At 36.7% G+C, this 22,957-nt stretch overlaps 1 protein-coding gene across 1 annotated transcript in view; it reads right to left on the reverse strand.

Annotated features, from left to right (window-relative positions):
• Positions 1–22,957, reverse strand: part of Wdr49 (WD repeat domain 49) — a 153,836-nt gene that overhangs the window by 120,704 nt on the left and 10,175 nt on the right. The window contains exons 2-6 of the mRNA XM_021196924.1: positions 15,116–15,556; positions 14,565–14,741; positions 13,575–13,749; positions 3,612–3,779; positions 1,843–1,991 (exon numbers count right to left, since the gene is read on the reverse strand). Of these exons, the coding sequence (XP_021052583.1) occupies positions 1,843–1,991; positions 3,612–3,779; positions 13,575–13,749; positions 14,565–14,741; positions 15,116–15,556 (1,110 nt within the window). The remainder of the gene's footprint in view (positions 1–1,842; positions 1,992–3,611; positions 3,780–13,574; positions 13,750–14,564; positions 14,742–15,115; positions 15,557–22,957) is intronic.

Genomic DNA, 22,957 nt, shown 5'->3' on the forward strand with positions numbered 1-22,957 from the left:
AAAAAAAAAAAAAAAAAAAAAAAAAAGACAGCCAGTTGGAGAAGGGCTTTATGTGAAAGGTGGAAAATTTCAGAATTGAGAGTCAAATGGATAGTAGAGATGGAAGACTGGAGACTCTTCTTGCATTCATTTGTTGTCCTGCAGACTTCTTTTTTGTTTGGTTTTGTTTGTTTTAGGCTGTTTGTCAGTTAGTTTGTTTTTATTATTAACATAATGAAAGGTATGTGGAGTCAAGTTTTTCTGCAAGGATGAAGACTTGGTAAGCAAGTTTGGCGTGATTCAGTATTTTTGAGGGGAAAAGGTGAGTTTTGGTTTGGTTTGGTTTGGTTTTGCTTTGTTTTGTTTTGTCTTGTTTGAATCTCATTGTGTATCCCTGCATTGCCTAGAATTCACTCTGTATACAAACAAGACTGGCATTGAATAAAGTAGAGGTCCACCTGACTCTGCCTCCCAATGCTCGATTTAAAGTGTGCACTACCACATCCAGCAAACGCAAACATTTTGAAGTTAGAACAATGATTTGAAGAGGGAAGATGATGAACAGTGTTTGGTTATTGAACTAACAAGAACTGGCAGGTGACTGGTACCATGTACAGGAAAAAAGAGATTTCCATGATAGATAATAGGAAAAAATAAGTTACAAGAATTAACTTCAAGACATTAATTGGGTTGTGGATATGGGGTTGGATATTAAAGTCTAAGTATCATTGTTTCTCCTATAACACAGATACATTATGTTCTAATATAGAACAGAAAATTATTTCCAGTTATTATCCATTTTTCTCCTCATAATCAAGCATTTTGAAATCTCTCCTTTATATATGTATATGTATGTAATGTGTGTATGTATTTATTTATGTATGTATATATGTATATATGCATATGCTGAACACACACATATGTGTGTGTGTGATGGCTGTATGTATTGTAACACCTGTGTGCCTGGTACCTGTGAAGGACAGAATAGGGCATTGGCCATCTGATACTGGTGTTGTGGGTGGCTTTGAACACAACCACATGGAGTCTAGAAACATAAGGTGAGTCCTTCACAAAAGCAACAGGTGCTCTTAATTAGTCATCCATCTAGCCACAAATCTATAATAGATTTGACTGAATCTTAAAGTTTGTAATTATGTAGTACGGAAATTTTACAGTGCATAAAAGGTTACTTTTGGATATTAAGATGTTTATTTAATTAGATTTCTTAAGGTGCTCAGAATTCAATCTAGACTACATGATTCTTGAGTCATATTGCCAACCATATTGAGACTGCCCCATCAAGATAAGAGTACATCTCAGTGATAGAGTGGTGTTCAGCATGTATAAGGCTCTAAGTCAGATCCTTAATATCTCAAAATACAGACAAAAGTATTACAGTAATATCATCAGACACATAGATATTTAATTGAAATTCACCATATACTTGATATATTTCAATTATCTCAAATGTATAATTTAATGAGTCTTTTAATATTAAAGTGATAATAGTTAATCAACTCTGCCTTTTCACTATTTTACCTAAGCAGCATTTCCTTATTCCCAAATCGATTTTTTCCATGTTGAATTAATGAGAACTTTGAATGTTCTTCACTTTCAATATCCAATATAAAGAATTAAACCTATAAGTAAATGACTTGAACAAAAATTTAATGTAATATTTTTGTCCAGATGTCAAGAATTATTATGAAACAACAATCAATCAATACCTATTACAAATATAGAGTTCTCAATACTTAGCCAGTTTGTATGAACAAATATCTCTCAAGAAATATGGGGTCCAGGGGAGATTTCCATAGGAACTTGAAAAGCAGATGGAAAAATTAAATATGTATATTTACTTACTTTATCCCTGGAGAAGCTGAAAAGTTGTTTTCTCTCAGCAAAGAATTGAACTGCTATGACACTGGCTGAATGACCCCATAGAACACCAACTGGTTTAGACAGGACATATGGATTCCAAAGGCAAACTTTATTGTTGATGCCAGCTGTTGCTAGTCAGAATTTAAAAGAAAATAAAATGCTTTTAATAATCTTTTTGAAAGGAGTTTGTCACATGTATGTCTTCAAGTTGAAAAGTGCCTCCTGGTGAACACTAGTATCCCCATCTTAAAGGAAGAAAAACCCTAGCATTGCCTAACTAGACGTGAATTCAGTTGAATGGAGGATATATGTTGATGTTGAGGCAAGGGTATGCATGGGTTAGAATAGGAAAAGATAGCCTCATTTAGGAATCCACCCATATCTTGCCTGGGTATACTCATTCCACTTAGCCCCAAAGTTGCCTATCTCTGGGTCACAGGCAAGTTATATAGCATGAGAGGTATTTGGGGGTGGGAGGGAAGAACTACATGTTCACAGGTCACAAGTCAATAAATAAAATTATTTTACCAGTGTTGCAAGCTTGCCCAAGCCACCAAGCATCATAAATACTTCCATCCTGGTAGTAGGATCAGGTATTTCTGATCATGGCTTTTTTATATTCAGGGACCATTTCAAGACCAAGCTGTGTAGTATGAAATATAACTCTGGTTGTTCCTTAGTTTTGAACGGGCTATGCTGCTGTGTTTATTATTCTTTCTGGCACTGCTGAAAGTGCCAAATAGATAAGTAGAGGAGGACTGGATAACTAGCGAGCCAGTGAGTTAAGTGGGTGATATATGAATCATTACTAAACACTTCCAGCCTTCTCTGATATAGGTGTAATATTCTTGGAATTCCTTGCATCTTAAGGTATATTATATGTGCTGTTATCATTGAGAATTTTAAGTATCTGTCTTATTAACTAACACCATTATTTTTCCTATAAATGGTAGCTACTAAATGTGGATTTGTATGACCTGTATCATAGTCCATATATGTTCTCTATAACTACTCTATTAATATTTTAATGTCAAGTTTTTAGTGGTTGAACATATATATTCATAAATCAAATAATCAACTTTTAGAATATGTAGGTATTACATTTAAAAGATAAATACCTGGAAAACATTATGTTTCTTATACCTTTGTATCAAAACAATATTGACATAATAAATTAAAACCAAAATAGCCTCTAAATTTGCAAAACAAAAAAGGTAGAAAATATATTTTGATGAGTATTCAGGATTTGCAGTTATGCTGATATGTGCAAGTGTGTGTGCAGTATGCACTTGCATGTATACATTCATGTACATGTAGCACATAGGTATATGTGTACATGTGGCATGTGTTTGTGTGGGCCTATGTGTGTGTATGTGTGTGTGCATATATATTGGTGATGAAAGTGATTCATTTGTTTGGGTTCAGAATTTGACAGTGTTAGAAAGACAGGAGAATAGCAGATGCTGTACAAACTGTCTTCTTTTCCCTATATCATCTTCCACCCCTACCAATTCTAATAAAAAAGACTCATTAAAGCTTTGGGGTGCTTGCTCATATTTCACCCCAGTGTAATTCAAACGCACTGCACATCATATGCATCATTATCAAACATTCTCAGGCAATAAAATGTGGGCTGCTCAATTTGGTCTCCCTGGCAATACAGCAACAAGGTGCAGTACTTCTCTGCATACAAATATGCATCCTAGACAATTTATGAGGCCCTCATAGTTACCATGATTTATTTTACATACCAATTAAATTGAGTCGAGCGTGGTAATCAAAAGCGTGAATGCCCTGGGCAATGTTGAAAGATGTCATTTTAAGGAGTTTTTTTGACTTCTCTCTCCATGCCAGCACCACAGTATTCATACTGCTCATTGTACTGGAAATAAAAGCATCTAAAGAAGCATTGTAAGTAACTGAAAAAAAATAAGAATATAATCTTCAATTGTTTATTCATAAGATATTAGCAATAGAAATATTTAAATATAATAATAGTAAAGCTTACTCTCAGTGTGTACTGACATGTCTTAGCACTCAGAACAGCTCATTCACCCATTCCATTACCAAAGAATTTATAGAAAAAAAAAAAAAAGCATATCTCCATTCTGATTTTCCTCCCACTCTAGTAAACTTTAATGGTTTTGTTTGTTTGTTTGTTTGTTTGTTTGGGGAGGGCATAGAGCAGTAGGCAACATTCAAATTTCACAAAAATCACAAAAATCATGGAGCATTGTGTAGATAGAAAATGAACCAATAGTCAAAATTTTAGAGTTTACCACCCTAACATGAGTTAGGCAGACAAAAACTAGCAAGCTTCAGCTTGCTCTAGCTCACAGTTAAATCATAGTTTGTTTAAAATTTGAACAATCTAGATGTTTGAGAGTAAATGGGCCAGGACTCAGACTTGGTATGAGTCCCAAATGTAGCTAAGTAAGATTCAGGTCAATATGACTAACCCTCGTTCAGGTGTTGTGGATAAAATCCTACTCCCTGTGCAAAGAATGGGCTGGCCGCCTTGTATCATGATGGGCTTTCATTCTTGTCATAGTCACAAGCTCCCCAATACAAGTAACTGCTTCTAAACCAACATGGAACATGACACCCTCTACGCACATAGAATCCCATTCTTCTTCTTCTTTTTTTTTTTTTTTTTGATCAGAAAAATAATTTACTTGTATCCAAAATTGAAAGATACGTGCATTGACACAAAGATGAAATTCTTGCATCACCAAAGCATTCTGTCACTTGTATAGCATAGGGAAAGTTGCTTAAACATAAGCACATTTTAATTTTTACTGCCTGCTGCTTCTTAGGCAGAATCAAGTGAGGTAACATAGTCTTGGAAGGCAATTTTCAGTGGATTAGGAGCATTTCCATACATCTAATGAAGCTGAGCTCTGGCTGCCATTTAGTCAAGATTGTCTTTTCAAAGGCATGTGTATAACAAACAGCCTTGGAATGCAGCGATAGTGTCTCCCTTTGAAGGAAATGGCAGGCAAGAAGAAAAAAAGTAGCTCTCTGTGGAGCAAAAGGAATTGTATGTCCTGTGCTTCTGTAAAAAGCTCAGATTTCTTAAATATGGGTTTCTTCTTCCCTACAATATACATGGGTGGGCACAAATGTGCCTTGTGGAGTTGTAGCAAATGTATTAAGTGCACGTGTGTGTGTGTGTGTGTGTGTGTGTGTGTGTGTGTGTGTGTGTGTGTGTGTGTGATCTATTTCTCACTTCAAATGATCTGATAACATTGTATTACTGATTATCCTTGAGACAGTATATTAACTCTATAGCTAAGTTGGAAAGATCATGAGGACTGGCAGGATGGCTAAACCCGAGTCAAGGTGCTTGCCTCCCCTTGATGACCTGAATCCAATACCAGGAACCCACATGATAGAAGAGAGAACAGGCTATGATGTGTTGTGCACTGCTCCCCATGCTCATGCCAGAGTGCAGTCAGACACCGTAGACACTCACTCACACACACAGTCTCACATAAAGAAATGAATGTAAAAATAAATGTTTTCAAAAGTAAGAATATTCAGTTTTCAGAATCCTTAGTAAATATGGCTACATATTTGTAGTCTCTTAAATAGATACATTGACATCTACTCTTCGAGGTAATGACAATTGGAAGGACTCCCCTTGGGAGGTGCTTTGGGAATTATGACCTCAGAATTGGGTTGGTGCCCTCATATAAGAAAACTGAGGGAGGTCGTTTGTTCCTTTTATTATGAGAAGACACAGCTGGAAGATAGTATATATAATTCACGAAGTGTCCTTCTCCAGACACTATGTCTACTGACAGTGTAATCTCTGAACTTTATGTCCTTTAGAACTATAAAAATAAATGTCTGTTATTTATAAGTTATTCAGAACACGTGCTTATATAAATATGCATAAACAAATTTCCAAATCATTGCTACAGGCAAGGAAGCTGAGGAATAGCTAGCCATATCTTACCTATTCTATTGAGTTAATTATTTCTAAAAGCAGCTGGAATTTACTCATTGAAGAGCTGAAATTGACACGAGAATGGCCTAATTTAAAATATTTCATTTCTATCTCCCTAGCTATTAAATATATCACATTCATAATTTATATTTAATGATATTGAGACTATTTAGAGTACCACTGACATTGGTTCTCATTGGTACCACAGACGTTGGTTATCAAAGGATGTTGTCCCCTCTTCAAAATTACTGGGTATTTGCTAACACCTGTGGTGTGATGAAGATACTAAAGAACTAGATTCACTGTACTTTAGACATGTAGCTCTGAGCTTAGAGAGATGTAAACCAAATAATCAGACAATATCTTATCCCATAGTATTGCTACACAGGATTGTACAGGGGTGCATTAAAAGAATGGCAAGCATGTAAGGCTCAGTGTTTGGAAGGCATTTCACAGTCATTCTATTGATGACAGAGATATGACAAAACACATGACTTGCATTAAAGAAGCAGAAAATAAAAATTAGAAAATCTTGTGTGCAGTGATGTGTTATTAGCAAATAATAGTAATAATAATAATAATAATAATAATAATAGCTGTCACCCCAGGTTAAGGCTTATCAGTTAATGGTGCCTTCTGTTCTTGCAGAGAACCTGAATTTGGTTCCCATTATTCATGTCAAGTGACTCACAAAATCTCCATATTCATGGGGTCTGACAATTTCTTCTCACATACTTGAGCAACCACACCTACATACACATACCTTACCCTGAGACACATATACCTACATGTAATTGTTTTTTAGTCTACAATTAAAAAATCCCCCAAAGGATACAGCATGACAGCACATACTTGTGCTTTCTGCGATAGGAGAATGAAAGAATTTTGAGCCCACAGGAATTCAACCTACATTACATTTTACAGATTAAAAAAAAAAAAAAACAAAACTCACCAACACAAGTTTAATTATGAAGCTAAAGACAGAAGGTGATTATTTCAAACTCGGGTCTGGAGTTCTGATACTAACCCTGTGATCAGAATAATGATGCACAACATGACTATCACAGATTGAAACTCAATGCAAGATGCTAACAGAGCCAGAATACAAATTCTGTCTGCAGGACCCTACTCCTTGACAACTATGACTGTTCATGTTGTAACATGCAGAGGAGTCACTGGAAGATCAGAGTGAAAATATGGATTCTTGCTGTGCCAGCCTGACTGAGCATCACTCACATGGTCCCTCATAATGCTGCTTATGCTCCCTAAGGACCACTCTTAAGGTAACAAGATGCTGGGAAGAATTCTGTAGAATATAGGCATTACTACACACACTAAAGAACTAATCAACATTTATTAAATTTCAGAGACCAAATATTTATTTAGAATCTGATGAAAACCATGGACTCCTTCAGAAATGTGTGCGCAGGAACAAGTTTTTGTATATCAGGATTTTAAGAAACTGCTCAGCACAATTCATACATGATAGAGCTGAGGAACTCAAGGTTGAACCTCTGAATGCAAGGTAATGGAGGATTAGAAAGAACTCTCCACTTGCTTTCTTTTTTTTATTTTTTATTTTATTTTATTTTATTTTATTTTTTAAAGATTTATTTATTTATTGTATGTAAGTACACTGTAGCTGTCTTCAGACACTCCAGAAGAGGGCGTCAGATCTTGTTACGGATGGTTGTGAGCCATCATGTGGTTGCTGGGATTTGAACTCTGGACCTTCGGAAGAGCAGTCGGGTGCTCTTACCCACTGAGCCATCTCACCAGCCCTCCACTTGCTTTCTTGTGTGGCTCTTAATACTGTATTCTGGAAAGAGGTTTGGATATATACCCAGGTTGTCCTGGAGTTCCCTATATGAGTCAGTCTGGACTCAGGCTCACCATATTTCCATCTGAGACTCCCAAGAGCTGAGATTGTAAGTGTATTCCACTACACCTGGCATCCTTGGAAAAGCCAAAGTTTCTTTTACTAATTATTTACATTAATCAGAACACAAAATAGATTCTGCTTTTTAGTCTTTTACTTCTTTAATGCAGATAACTTGAACCAGATGTTGAACTGAATCTCTTCTGAACTGGTGTTGAACCCAGTCCCCTCTTCAAAAGAGAAGCTAAGATTAAAAAGAGAATCTCAGGAAGAGAAACCCCTCTGGTACACAGACTAACTCACTATGAAGACTCAGGAAACAAAAGTGATGCTACTGAACAAAACAGTCCATGTTTCCAGTCTGTTCCTAGCTCATCCTCCATTGTTAATTGCCCTTGCCCTCTTGACTATTTTTTCTAATGATAAAGATAATTTGCTGGCTCCTTCTCATGTACCAGGCCGCATGCCTAGAGTCCTCAGCCTATCATAATCTTCAGTGTGCAAGTTATTTGAAGTTTGCTAATGAGGAGGTAGACATTCTAAAACTCCATTTGCTCCAGGTCATGTAACTAATTTCAGACAGAGAGGAGACTGAACTGGTTGCAAGATCTCCTCTTCTCTATTGTGTATTCCCTTTCCAGTAAGCCCCACTGCTACATACATATGTGTCAGGACCACTTCTGGGATCATTTCTACTGCCTGTTACATTGCTGTCCCCTGTGGCCTCACTCTGAAAACACATCCCGACTTGAACTTCAGTCTTCCCTTCCCTTACTCTTTCAAGTTGCTACTGAGTCTCCATGAGAACCACAGTTCTACATCTTCCCTGAATATCTCCATCCTTCTATCTCTATTATCCACTGTACTTCCTTCTTATGAAAGAAAAAGAGATGCTGACAGAGAGAGAGTGAAGAAAGCAGGTATGGTGAGAGAGGGAAGGAGGTCTAAAGGAGTAAGCTATAAAGTGAATGCTTTGAGTTGCCTTCAAGAAAACTTCATCTCAGGGGGATTCACCTGCTGCATGATGGTAATTTTCTAAATATATCAGAATATAAATACTTCAAATATAAACTACTGTTCAGGGACTCACTGAATATATTTCTTTTTTTATAGAAAATATTAAAGATTACTATGGTTTGGCACTCAAAAATCAAGATTGTAAGCTATAAGGTATAAAAAGTTGTACCATAACCATATCATTAACTCCACAGAAATTCCATAATATGATTATAATAGAATCAAAACAAAATATACCTATCAAGAAAATTTCCTACAGGTCTAGCAGTCTCAGTTAATCTGGATCCCTGAGATCTATCAAGCTCTGGACCACCAAACAGACAGCATACACCAGCTGACAGGAAGTCCCCCAACACACACACAGTAGAAGACTGCTGGATCTGTGTTCATTCAGAGATGATGCATCTAACCCTCAAGGGACTGGAGGCCCCAGGGAGTTTAGAGGTCAGGTGAGGTAGGAAGTGGAGACATCCACGTGGAGACAGGGAGTGGAGAGGAGGTATGGGATGTGGAATAATCAGAGTGTGGATGGGGTGGGTTATAAAATATTTAATGTCAAAATAAATTAATGTTAAAAATGAAGAAAAATAAAATTTCCCTATTATACCCAATTACCATGTTTGTTTTGAGGGATTTGAAAGACAGAGTACTTTATCCTGCTCTAGTGTTCAAATTATTGTCCTAAACTTTGAATCAGCAGCTTACCAGCTGACAGTTATGAGCCTTTAAGCTTACATACTGGAGCTTCAACAATTCATGCTCTATATATAAATCATAATACAACTTGTTTTTCATCCACGGAATGTTAGAGCTCCTGGAGATACATGAGTAAAAGATGAGAGCAGAAGGAGTACTCCTTTAAAACTAAATTATCTGGAAAAAATTATTTCCTTACTTCTTTAATTGTAGTAAGAAAATCACATACATAATAAATTAGACATATATAATACATATACATGTATATACATACAAACATATACATAACACACACGCTCACATGCACACAAGGCTTGACCCACCAAATGACTCAGACAGATGCAGACACCCACAGCCAAACAGTGGATGGAGCTTGGAGACTCTTATGGAAGAACAGGAGGAAAGATTTCAGCCCCCATTATGATAGGAACTCCACAGGAAGACCAAGAGAGTCAACTAACCTGGACCCTTAGAACTCCCAGAGACTTAACCACCAACCAAAGAACATTCAGAAGCTGGACCTGGGCCTCTCAGCACATATGTATCAAATGTGCTGCTTGGTATTTATGTGGGTCCTGAACAACTGGAGCAGGGCTATCCCAAAATCTGCTGCCTGTATGTGGGGTATGTTCTTCTAGATGGGCTGCCTTGCCTGGCCTCAGTAGGAGAGGAAGCACCTAGCCTCCCAAGGATGTGTAGTACCAGGATAGGGGGAATACTACCCAGGGGAAACCCCACCCAATCACAGGAGAAGGAGGGGGAGGGATGGGGACAGGATTGTGTGAAAGAGTGACCAGGAGAGGGGCAATGTGTGGGATGTTATGTGAATAAGTTATATATATATATATTATTAATATATTAATATAATTATTATAATATTATTATTATATTAATATTATTAAATATTAATATTATTATAATTATTATATTATATTAATATATATTATATTATATTAATATAATAATATATATTATCCCTCCTTTAACTGGAGGGATAATTTCATTCTGGGAAACACATACACAAGTCCCTAGATCCAGTTTCTCTTGCCAGCTTCATCTCCATCAATGATAAAGACTCCTTGAGGAAACACAACCTGGTGTCAGTGTTTTAAGTTCTCAGTGCCAGCTCTATTAATTACTGCAGCAAATTGTGTTTTTTTTAATCTTTATTTGCTGGTTTTTAATCTCCTTCTGTGTGTGACCAAAGGAAGTTGAAGAATATATTTTCATATAATAAAAGCCCATCATTTTTATTTTAGCAATATTTCTTCTAACCTGCATCTTCTAGGCAAGCACTACCACCGAGTGACAGCCCAACCACTTTGTTTGTTTGTTTGTTTGATTGATGGCAGACAAGGTCTTGCTCTGTGGCACAGGATGAACTTGAAATTTCTGTATAGCACAGGATAACCACAAATTTACAATATCCCCTCAAAAATTGAATTCTAGAATTAAAGACATACATTACTACACCTGGCTCATGTTTCTCTAATTGTGACAACCCTAGGCAGTAACTTCAAAAATATGCCTCACAGAAGACCATTCCTTAAAAGGAAATGCTCTGAGATTCAAGACAGTCTCTCTACTACTGCCCCAAATATCGACATTCATTCTGCAGTCATTTAAGGGTATAATTATTTTTCTGTTAAACTATGACACAGACCCCATCAGGAAAGATGAAAACATTTTCTCCTTCAAAATTTTAATAAGTCTGAAACTCAAGTCCTATTGGAAGCATATATTAACACTGTTATGACTGAAACTGAATTTCCCACTGACATTTAATGTTTTACCTTTAGGTTTTTTTAAAGCATATTCTCATATTTATGGGTTTTTTTTTCCTCACTTGTACATTCTCTTACATTCAGAAGAAAAGGGCCAAATACCTGCTTGAGAAACTGTAAGCATATCCACCAATACTGCTGAAGTGTGACAGGTATCAGATCCAAGCGGCCATTGCTTGGAAACCTCTGGAAGAGCGGGTTTGGGGAGTCAGAGATCATGGTCCACAATCTCTGCACACCTCACCGAGCTGCAGTTTGCTTTATTTTCCCATTTCTCCTCCCTTTCATTTCATTTTCCTCTTCCTCCATTTTCTTCATACTAAGACAACTGAGCTCCAAACAACCAAAATTCATTATTTATCTGGTATCGGTTGCTACATCTCAGAAGATTCCTTTTCATTGGTTAAGAGTTAAGTAGTTCCATGTTCAGCTGAATTCTAATCCTAGAAACTAAATAGGGGAAGAATTTTAAGTTACTTGTGTGTGTCTATGTGTGTGAGATAAATTATGTGTCTATGTGTGTGAGATAAATTGTATGTCTCTATTGTAGATTGTGTGTGTGTGTGTGTGTGTGTGTGTGTGTGTGTGTGTGTGTGTGTGTGTGTGTACCTACATGAACTAGGGCCTCATGTAAGTTAGGTAACTACCCTACCAGTGAGCTATGTACCTATCCCTCTTTTCAATTTGATTTTGAGATAAAATCGCAGTAACTTTCAGTCTAGCTTTGAGTTCACGCTGCAGCTTAGGTTGTTATGTTTCTCTTACCTCAGTTCTGAGTTGCTGTAGGTGGATATAAATATACATACGTATATTTAAATGCAGAGATTGAAGATAGGTAATTAGGTATATGAGAGGGGGGAAAGGGTAGATGGATCGATGGAGGATAGATGGATGGATGGATGGATAATAGATAGTGAGCAGACAGATAGGTAGATATGATATGATTGATATTTGATGCTTAGTGACAAAACCTAGAATACAAGTCTCTGGGCATATCTGTGAGTCATTATCTGAACTAGATTGATTACCATGTATGCCTGTGTGTGATTTTCCTTATTATCTTAACTGAAAAGGAAATACATATCCTTAATATGGGTAACAACTAGATATTTTTTTTAAAAACTCTCAGGAAAGCCTTTTTGCTTTTCTTGTTCTAGTTTGCTGTTATGTCTCACTGTGAGTTTATCTACCTGTTGACAAGCTTGTCTCACCTGTTGCTGCCATTAGTCACTGACATGGGAACCTTAGACTAAAGACCGCCAGCTCTCTAGGAATCCTGAAACTAGCCTGAAACTGTTGAAGCATTTGACCTCCTGTATTGGTCAACTACCAATACTCAGCCTCTTCAGTATGAAAATAGCTATTATTGGATAGATAGATAGATAGATAGATAGATAGATAGATAGATAGATAGATAGATAGATAGATAGATTCATACTACGTCCATCGCCATACATTATACATGTACACACATTCTATTGATTCTGTTTTTCTAGAGAACCCTAAAAATAGATATCAATATATATGCACACACATATGCATATAATATTTCTGTAGCTCATTCCAACTAATCAGTACCCCCAGAGCTCGTGTCTCTAGCTGCATATATAGCAGAAGATGGCCTAGTCAGCCATCGTTGGGAAGAGAGGCCCCTTGGCAAACTTTATATGCCCCATACAGGGGAACACCAGTGTCAAGAAGTGGGAGTGGGTGGGCAGGGGAGCATGGTGGGGGCAGAGTATAGGGGACATTCGGGATAGCATTTGAAATGTAAATGAAGAAAATATCTAATAAAATAAGTTTAAAAAAAACAGAAAAGAGCAAAGGGGAAAATGTTGAGTTTGAATGAATCTTTCTAATAAAGTATGTGTTAAAATTGTGAAATACGTATACATAATAAGGTAAACAGCTAAAATATACAAAACAAAGTATCAGTAAAAAATTAATTCAAAGCTTAAAAAATGACAAAGTAGAAAGGAAATTGCATTCTGAAGGAAGCACTAATGTTTCTTATAAGAACACAAAAAGAAAAATAAAAGCACTCCTGAGGAATTCCTTTAATTCTTCACGAAGCACGGTGTGAATGACTGCAATAGGTTAGGAACAGTGGACTTGAGGCTGAATAGACTCCATAACCATTTTCTTCTGTGTTCCGAGACTTCTGAGTGCACAGTTCACCTGAGTTAATTGAATGAAGCATACATCTTAGAAGAAGATGAAGTAATTCCAGCCAGCACTCGGGATAAAGTGAGTCTATGCCCAAACCTCCAGAGAAGCAATTATTGGTTTCTAAATTTAAACATTCAGTGTGCAACACTTTCATTAAAGAAATAAAGGTAGGAAGTGAAAGCGACCGTTTTTTCCTGCTACAATTCAAACCCAGTACCTTGCCAGACCCAGTCTCCATGGTGAAGTGTGTGCTGTAATATGTGACAACATTTGTGACATCCAGAGACCAACTCTGCCCAGTCGATGGTCATGGTGGCTTCTTCATTATCACATGCATTAGCAGGACGCTCAAAAAGGGAAATCATGGTGGCTGTGAAAGCAATTGCTTGAACCTTGGGTCATCAAAAGAGAAACAAACACAGACAGCATAAAGACTGTTCAACAGTTCTATGGATCCTAAAATGAACAAGGAATGGATCATGAGTTAGGAAGATTCTCTATGATATTACTTAAAGTATATAATCGATGACAGTAGAAGAACCACTATACAGTGCATAGAGTGGTTTCCAACTATTGCTTTTCACTTTAATAAAGACTTGTCACTGAAAACCGGAAGAATGGAAGCTTTCACGGTCATGAAAGAGAATTGATTGTTCAAGCCTCTTCAGTGTCTGGCACACTCCACTGTCATTAAGTAACGACTTCTCTTATCTCAGATCAACTTGATAGGAGAAATGACTGTATCCAATGTCACAAGTTCAACTTTACCATCATTCATGCCTCTATTCCTTTGTTATATTATATGAAATATGAATACTCTCTTAGCTCTCTGACAGTGGAAATTGCACAAATCAAAACAACTACTTTGAAAGGAATACTACTTTGACAATAGGAAGTAAGTTCATACATTAATGGTAAATATTTACTAATATTGGGATCTATTATATTAAACATTTCATAACGTAACATTTATAAGTTTTGAAATTAAAAAATATAATTACACACACAGACAAGAAGATCATAACAAAGGTATATATTTAATAAGTCAAAAGTGGAATTGTAGTATAACCCATCTTTTCCATGTCCAATGTGTGTAGCCTTATAATTTATAAAATAGAAGTGATACTCAAGGCATTTGAATTTCTACTTTGATTTACGGTTTTAAGATGAAATCCTTATTGTTCAGTCACATCTTCCCCTCATTTACCTTTCCAGTTATGTCTCCAAAAGAAAGGATTGAATCTTTGGGATCAATAGGATCATACCAATAATCCATGCATATGGGAGCTCCTTGCAAACCTTGGAGTTTATATTGACAAGGAAATTCTTCTTTGGACAGTAGATCATAGAAACAAATCTCTTTGCTTGTAAAAGCCACTGCTATCTAGAGTAGCCAAGTAGAAAAATCAAAGGATATTAGTGAGGGATTTAGTGAAGGTGATACAAAAAGCAAGCATTCACATAACATTTCCAAATGAGAGACAGTTATCTGAGAGCTCTTAGCAGTGTTTTAAAAGTATGCATAGTAGCACAACTTCTAACACTGAACTCTAGTCAAAAAAAATCAAAACAAAAGAAAACATATTAATTACCAAAGGCTTTTGAGCACCTTTTCTTTTCTATTTTGATCCTCTATCCTATATCCCTAAGAAGTACTTCTTATATTCCCTACAGGTAAGATGGTGCTTCCAGGGGTTCTGTTCCATCATTTTCTAGCCTTTTTCATAACTATCAAGTGTATTTATAAACAGTTTGTACCTTGTTAACGTTTTCCAGAGAAACCAAACTTGTCACCCAGAGGTGTTTGAGTTTGATGGCATCTGAAGTGATAGGAAGTGATTCTTGCAACTTTAAGCTCTCTCCCCAGATTCCTAGTAAGCCTTCCTTGCTAATAGTTAGGTAACGACTGGAACTTTTTAAGAAAACTACTTTCTGAATGGTGTCCTTGTGTTTTCCTGGAAGGAATTCAAGGTCCTTCCATTGGGGAACGACTGTTGCCTTTGCTCGTTCATCTCTCTCGTAAAGCAATAACAGTATAAATGAAGTCAGCTTGTCCCAGTCAATGAAGCCATCCCGGGCCACATCCACTTTGTCAAAGAGTTCTCCATACTCTTCCTTTGTGCCCCAACCCACATTTTCTGCCATCTTCTGTACAAATTCTTCTCTTGGTATACAAGTGGTTTGACTTGGATCTTGGGACTAGAAATGAGAATAGAGAAGTAAAACAACAGAAAACTCATTACAGAGAGAACATTGTGCTGTCTCCAAGTTGATTTGGTTAACAATTCTTGCGTGTGGGAAGAAAAGCATCTTCTACTTTTGGAGGTTCTATACTTACATGAATTTGGACAGGAGAGATAATTTATAGGGCTAGAAGCTACATGTTCAATTACACATATTAAGGAAGGAAAGTTAAAGGATATGTGTTGATAAGGAGGGGATTGAAGAGACTGAGGACATTAGTTAGGGAGCTAGAAAAGACAAGGTAAGGATTCAGAAAGAAAGCATTCCTTATAACAATTTTATTAGCTAATGAAATCCCATTTTGGACTTCTGCCCTCCAAACTGCAAATCAGTAAAATTTCATATTTAAGCAACTAAGTTAGTAGTAATTCATTATAGCAGCAACAGAAAGCTAACATAGTGGTTTGTAGAAGGATATATAAACCCTGGAAAAAGCTTTATAGAGTCAGTAAAACTGCAACATAATGCAATTTTAATTCAAGGGTAAGAAATCTACTTCTGTAAACACCATATTATAAGAGTCACTGAAACTACAGTTATAATCCACAAAGTGTCTGCAAATGTAAAGTTAGCAAAAACTAAAGCATAACTCCCAGAAGAAACATGGAAAGATTTCTACAAATCTCTAAGCAACCCATTCTCAAAAGGGGTTAATAGATCATTTTATTTGATGTGGATTGTATTGAAAAACTCCTTATTTAACATTATTGTTACCTCTTCCTAACTGATTTCACAACAAATAGCATTGTAATTCATGAATGAAGCCATTAGGCATGCTTTGGAATTTTCTAATCTTTTTGAAAATGAGAACATTAGTGACATTTCACAACTGATTTAAACAGCAAATCATGAGGAGGAAAGGTAAGAATAGAAAGTTGAAAGAAAGGAAGGAGGGAAAGTGTATAGGAGGGAAACTGAGAAAGGGTGGAGAAGGAGAAAGAAAATGGGGAAAGGGAGAGAGAGAGAGAGAGAGAGAGAGAGAGAGAGAGAGAGAGAGAGAGAGGCTCTAAAGAGATAGGGAAGACAGCACTTCCTTGTGTTACAGTGTCTGAGCTAAAAGGAGGCAGAATGTCAGCCTCATGGAATGTCAACCTCCTGTGATATTGTTTGTAAATCTAGGAGACAAACAATTTTTTTCTATTTTTTTACATCCCTGGAAGGACCACTACAGTGCTGAGAGTAATGATTCCTACTGACCATACAAAGAAATTGGAGTGGAAGGCAAATATATAGTCTGCACATATTTCAAATAATAATAGAATTTAATATAAATATTGGGATTTGGAAAGAAGAAATCAGCTTTCTCAAAAGGGGCCGAAGAGTGAGGAAACCCCTAGTATATGAGGTACTGTGTAATAAAGATGTGTCTGTGTCATTTGTCACACGATCCCCCTCACTCATATCTGTTAGGTCCATTGGAATCATAACCTGTATTAGTAACATTATTTCTCTGTTTAGCTTATGTCTCAATGACCTGCCCTACAGAGAATGCTAGAAGGAAAACTTCTTTCCAATGAGTCTAACTATCCTCAAGAAAACATGAAAAATAACTTCACACCATTAAAACCAATAGAAGAAAATCTCTCTCATTTGTCAATAGTATCTCTCACCATCAATGGACTCAATTCCCCCAGTAAAAAGATACAGGCAAGTTCACATCACTAAATGACCTCATAAAGAAGTTGGAGAGTTCTCATACTAAGGAATTAAAAGCATATATGAAGCCTCTAGAAAAAAAGAGGCAAACATACCCAGGGGGAGTAGAAAATAGGATATAATCAAACTCGGGATTGAAATCAATCTATTAGAAACAACAAGAACAAAATAAAGAGTAAGCAAAACCACAAGAGCTGATTATTTGAGAAAATTACCAAGATAGATAAACCCTTAGTCAAGCTAACTGAAAGTCAGAGAGACAGTACCCACATTAATAAAATCAGAAATGAAAAGGAAGGGTGCACTGCTGGGGAGAGGGTGGCCTGCAGAAGCGACACAGCTTCTGGGACAGACTCCTTATCTGGCTCCAGTCATCCAGCACGTTTCCTGCCCAAGGAGGGGTGCCCACCCTGGAGGGGTCTCAAGGCCTGAGCCAGTAGGAGAGCCATCTGCCAGGGAGAGGTCGGCCTGCAGAAGCAACGCAGCTTCTGGGACAGACTCCTTATCTGGCTCCAGTCATCCAGCACCTTTCCTGCCCAAGGAGGGGTGTCCACCCAGGATGAGTCTCAAGGCCTGAGCTGGCAGGTGAGCTATCTTTGCTCCTGTTCGCTTAGGCTCCAGTCTGTGCTGGCGAGAGTGTGGACCCAGAAGCTACACAGCTTCCCGACAGACAGAAGCAACCTAACTTCTGGGACAGACCCTGTTTCAGGCTCCAGAAATTTGGGCACCATCCTCGCCAGAGGAAAGGTGGCCACCTGTGAGGGCTCTGTCTGCCAGAGTAGATGAGAATGAAGAATATCAACTTAAAGGGCCAGCAAATATCTTCCACAAAATTATAGAAGAAAACTTCCCAAACCTAAAGAAAGAGATGCCCATGAACATAAAAGAAGCCTACAGAACTCTAAATAGACTGGACCAGAAAAGAAATTCTTCCCGACACATAATAATCAGAACAACAAATGTACTACATAAAGATAGAATATTAAAAGTAGCAAGGGAAAAGGGCCACGTAACATATAAAGGCAGGCCTATTAGAATTACACCAGANTTCTCACNAGAGACTATGAAAGCCANAAGATCCTGGACAGATGTNATACAGANCCTAAGAGAACACAAATGCCAGCCCAGGCTACTACACCCAGCAAAACTCTCAATTACCATAGATGGAGAAACCAAAGTATTCCATGACAAAACCAAATTCACACAATATCTATCCACGAATCCAGCCCTTCAAAGGATAATAAAGGGATAGCATCAACACATATGTGAGAAGATATTAGAATAGCTATACTTGCTTATTTCTTAGTTCTATCTGCTTGAAGTACCTTTTCACATCTTTTTTACTCTAAGGTGTTATCTATTGTTGATGCTGTAATGTGTTTTTCACAGGCAGCAAATAGATCAGTTCTGCTTTCTAGTCCCATATTCTAGTTTGTGTCTCTATATTGGAGAAATGAGACCAGTAACAAAGTTGTTATTTAAAGATATGTATTAGTTCCTGACATTCTCTATATGTTGCAATGTTTTCTCAGAATGCTATAGATAAACTCTCCTGACATAATTTATTCATTTTCTGAGACCTTCTAAGGAGTGTGTATTCTTCTCTTCAGTTTGAAGTATCTCTTCTGATATCCTCTGTACAACTGATTTAGAAGTCACAAGTTTCTCTTATCTATTTTTATCATAGATTTTTTTATTTCTTCTTTATCTTTAGTGGGTAGTTTCATTGAGTAGAGTAGCCTGGGTTGACCGTAATTGTCTTTTATAACTTGAAATATATTCTTCCAGCCATTCTGGGTTTAAAGTTTCTGTGGTATGATCATGTGTTATATTAATGAGTCGGATTGTTTAAGTTATTTGACCTTTCTCTGGTCCTGTCTATTTGATGTTCTATACTCAAGTATACTTGGTATACTTGGATGGGCATCACTTTCTTAGGCTTGGAGACTATGACTCTGTTTATTTTATATGTTTCACTATGATATTCTACACTCTTTTTTTGTTGTTGTTTTTTCTAGATAGGGTTTCTCTGTGTATCACTGACTGTCCTGAAACTCACTCTGTATACCAGGCTGGCCTTGAACTCAGAAATCTGCCTGCCTCTGCCTCCCAAGTGCTGAGATTAAAGGAGTGAGATACCACCATATGCTCATAATTTGAAAATTAGATTTTTTATGGTGTCTGACTTGAGTTGCTTTAACATAATTGTAATATTTCCTCTAAAGAAAGATTTAGAATGTCATTTTCATTAAGGACCATTGCTGTAGAGTTTATGGGTTTGGGGGTTGTGGCAAGAAGAGACATGCTATTTTGGTTTTCCTGTTGTTTTTATGTCTTGTTTTTCAGAATTCTATGTCTAGGTTAAGTTTTTCTTTTTATTCAAGTAAGTTTTTTTGGTGTTGTTCAAGTAACTTTTTCCTTTTAACACAGTTATTTACAATCTCCAGGAAAGAGCAAATTCGTAGTAGGGTTGAAATATATAGATTTTCTCTGTCAGATATTTAGAGTGATAGTCTCTAATTCCAACTTCTTTTTGTCATTGATAGCTTGCTGCCTAAAAAGGTTTGATCAAAGATCTTGGAGAAAGTTCGCAAAGCAGTGTGAAATGGTTGTGCTTCTCAAAACTGATTGAGACAACTGGTGAGTATCAGTCAGGAAGCTGGTAGTGCTCTGTTAAATACTAGAAGGGAGTATGAGATAACTAGACACGCTAGTATTTGGCAAACTCTAAAGAAGATAGAAAGGGCTCAGGAGAAAGTAATTGTTCCTTAGAAAACAGTTTTGGGGGTGTGATGTGACACAGATAAAGAGTTGCTTAAAAGAGGATACATAAGTAACCTATTTGGTTTTCCAGACCACTTTGGGGGGCGGGGTAAAGAGAGTCACTGTAGTGAAGAAGGCAGCTAGTTCTAAACTGGGAGTGGTAGGGACGGGGCCAAAGGATGGGGTAATAGGCTTGGCAATCTGCCAGCAACAGAACTGGTACATTCTTAGTCTTTGAAATATCTTGCCCAAATCCCTCTCCAAACGATTAGATAAATTTGTATTCTTATCAGAAAAATGAAAGGTCTTCTATACTGAAGACCATCATCAAAGTAAGGATTTGTTCCAATTAAGACTCATCAGATAATAATACTAAAGCTTAATTTTTAGAACCGAAGGCATTTTAATGCTTTCTGAAAAAGGCCAATATATTCCCAAAGCAAGCATTTAAGTTCATTTTTCAATTTCTGCTAAACATAATTCTTAAGAATAATAGCATTGCTTAATAAGTAATGACATAACATTTAATCTTTTCTCCTATTTATAAGTTTTCACCTACACAGACAAGAATATGTAGTGAGAATCTCTTGTGTACTATATGGAAGCATAACATATCACCCAAATTCTGATGGACTATGAGCTGAGGCAGGAAATTGACGGTGGAAGTTCTAATAGAAAGAGAGGAGCTCTGGGGTAGAATCAGGTACAGGGACAGATTAGAGTCACTCTGAACTTTGAAGACTAGGTAAATAGGCTATGGCAGACTTAGACTAGATTAAATGAGATAATTAAGTTATAAACAAGTATGAACAAGCCCAAATTATGTCTTAGGAGATTATACGTAAATAATAAGTCTCAGAATCATTATTTTGGGAAGTGGAGCACAGGTGGAAAAACTTGTGTATACAAGAATGCAAATGTAAGTTTAAATCTACGAGAACACTATCCAGTTTGGTCAAAAATCTAGATATTTTCTGTACTGCCAAAGTCTGGCAATGAGTAGTGTGATAATAAGGTTCATTATTTTCATTCATCATTGAGTATTTTCCCCCAGAACCTGGAAATAAAGGTCAAAGTGTCAGAAGAAAATTTATTCCAAATCATCCATTTATGAATAAATAGGCAAGGGAATGAATACCAAGAGGCATCAAGGAGAGGTTCATTTCCTCATTCAACAAACTATGAGCATCCTTTCTTTGCCATATACTATTATAAACACTCACATTAACTTTGAACAAGGCAACCAAGTTAAATTGCTCTTCAAATACTTTGATATCAATGGAAGCCAAGGTATGACAATCATCATGAGTAACATATGCTCCCTCAATTACTAAATGTAATAAAGGCTAGAATATCAGGTTATTCTTTTTCTTTACATAAAATTCTTGTTGCATTGAAGCTTGATGGTGTTATCTAAACATCAGTCATAGAGATCAAAGCACATTTTTTTCTTTTACTGAAGACCATTGGAATTCAACAATGCTGTTCTTTCTGTACAAGAAAAGTTCAATATAGACCTCTAAATCTTGCCACTCATTTTATTATTAAACATTTAACCAAATTAATATTTTTGTCAGACACTTGCTGTGATATTTTTGATGTCTCATTACAGTTGGATGAGCATACACTATCAAATTGCATCATCCCTATCTCTTTAATTAAATTTAAAATCAACATGCTGCTTTCTCATGCTTCATTCTGCTGTGCATACCTCAATTTCCCTTGGTTAAAAACCATGCTGGTTATGAATATGTATCAGGGTTCACTGTCAAATCCTGTGAACATCTTCGAAGCAGAAGATAAGAAGCATTATTTCAGAACAGATGCATCCACTTGTAACATTTCTTGCAATTTCCATCTGCCCGAAAACAGTCATGAGAGACTGAGCAACAGGACAGGGGAGACCAGTCTGCTGACTCAAATTCATAGCTTCCCCCTGCTTCAGTGGGTTGACTTGGTTTCAATTTTCACTAACCATATGATTGCAGTGATTCATGGGCTTCCCCAGTTCAGATGGAATTAGCCTGTTGTAAAAAGTGAAGGCACGGTCCTAGAAATCCATGAACTTAACTTATAAGTTCATAATTAACTCTGTGTAGTTGGAATTGAACTAGAGATGTTACTATGAATTCATTATTTAAAATAAAATCTGTTTATTTTATATGGGTAGATACTGGTATAAATAAGCATAGATAAATTCTAGATCTGTCAAACAAAAAGGCAAATAAACAATGCGATTGGAACTAGCAGTAAGGACACTCTTTCTCATATTATAATTGTTTAAATATTATTCTCCTATAAATGGAATAGAATCTTGACAAGATCTGGCAAATTCCTAGTCTTGGGCATTAACGGCATCCTGTTCGGGAAAAACATAAAACCATGATAAAAGGTTGATGGGAAATATTTAAAGGACACCTAACTCACAGGAGACTTACTACTGAGTTTGACGTAAGTTAAACATTCAAAGAAGTAATGCTGGGCGGTGGTGGTGCATTCCTTTAATCCTAGCACTCGAGAGCTGAGGCAGGTGGATCTCTGATTTTCAGGCCAGCCTGGTCTGCAGAGCAAATTCCAAGATACGCGAGGCTACAAAAAGAAACCTGTCTCAAAAAAATTGAAGAGTAATAATAATTATAGCTAGTAAGGTATTAATATGAAATATTAATCCATGAACCTGTGGTGCTACTCAAATAAAGGAAAGTAAGAATGAGAATGAACAAGAGTGAGATAATGTAGTCTTATAGACAAATACCAAGCTGAGAGTAAATAAGGATTACTTGGAAACACATAGAACATCATGTTCTAATCACTGGCTCTTCTGAAGATCGTTGATAAGTAAGCAATAATTAGGCCAATGAGAGAATTTTGTTGAAAAACATTCCTAATATTTTATGAAAGGATCACCTAACAGGGACCTTTGCAGTTGATAACTCA

Source organism: Mus pahari, chromosome 4, assembly GCF_900095145.1.
Source record: "Mus pahari chromosome 4, PAHARI_EIJ_v1.1, whole genome shotgun sequence".
In the NCBI taxonomy this organism is placed as follows: Eukaryota; Metazoa; Chordata; class Mammalia; order Rodentia; family Muridae; genus Mus; species Mus pahari.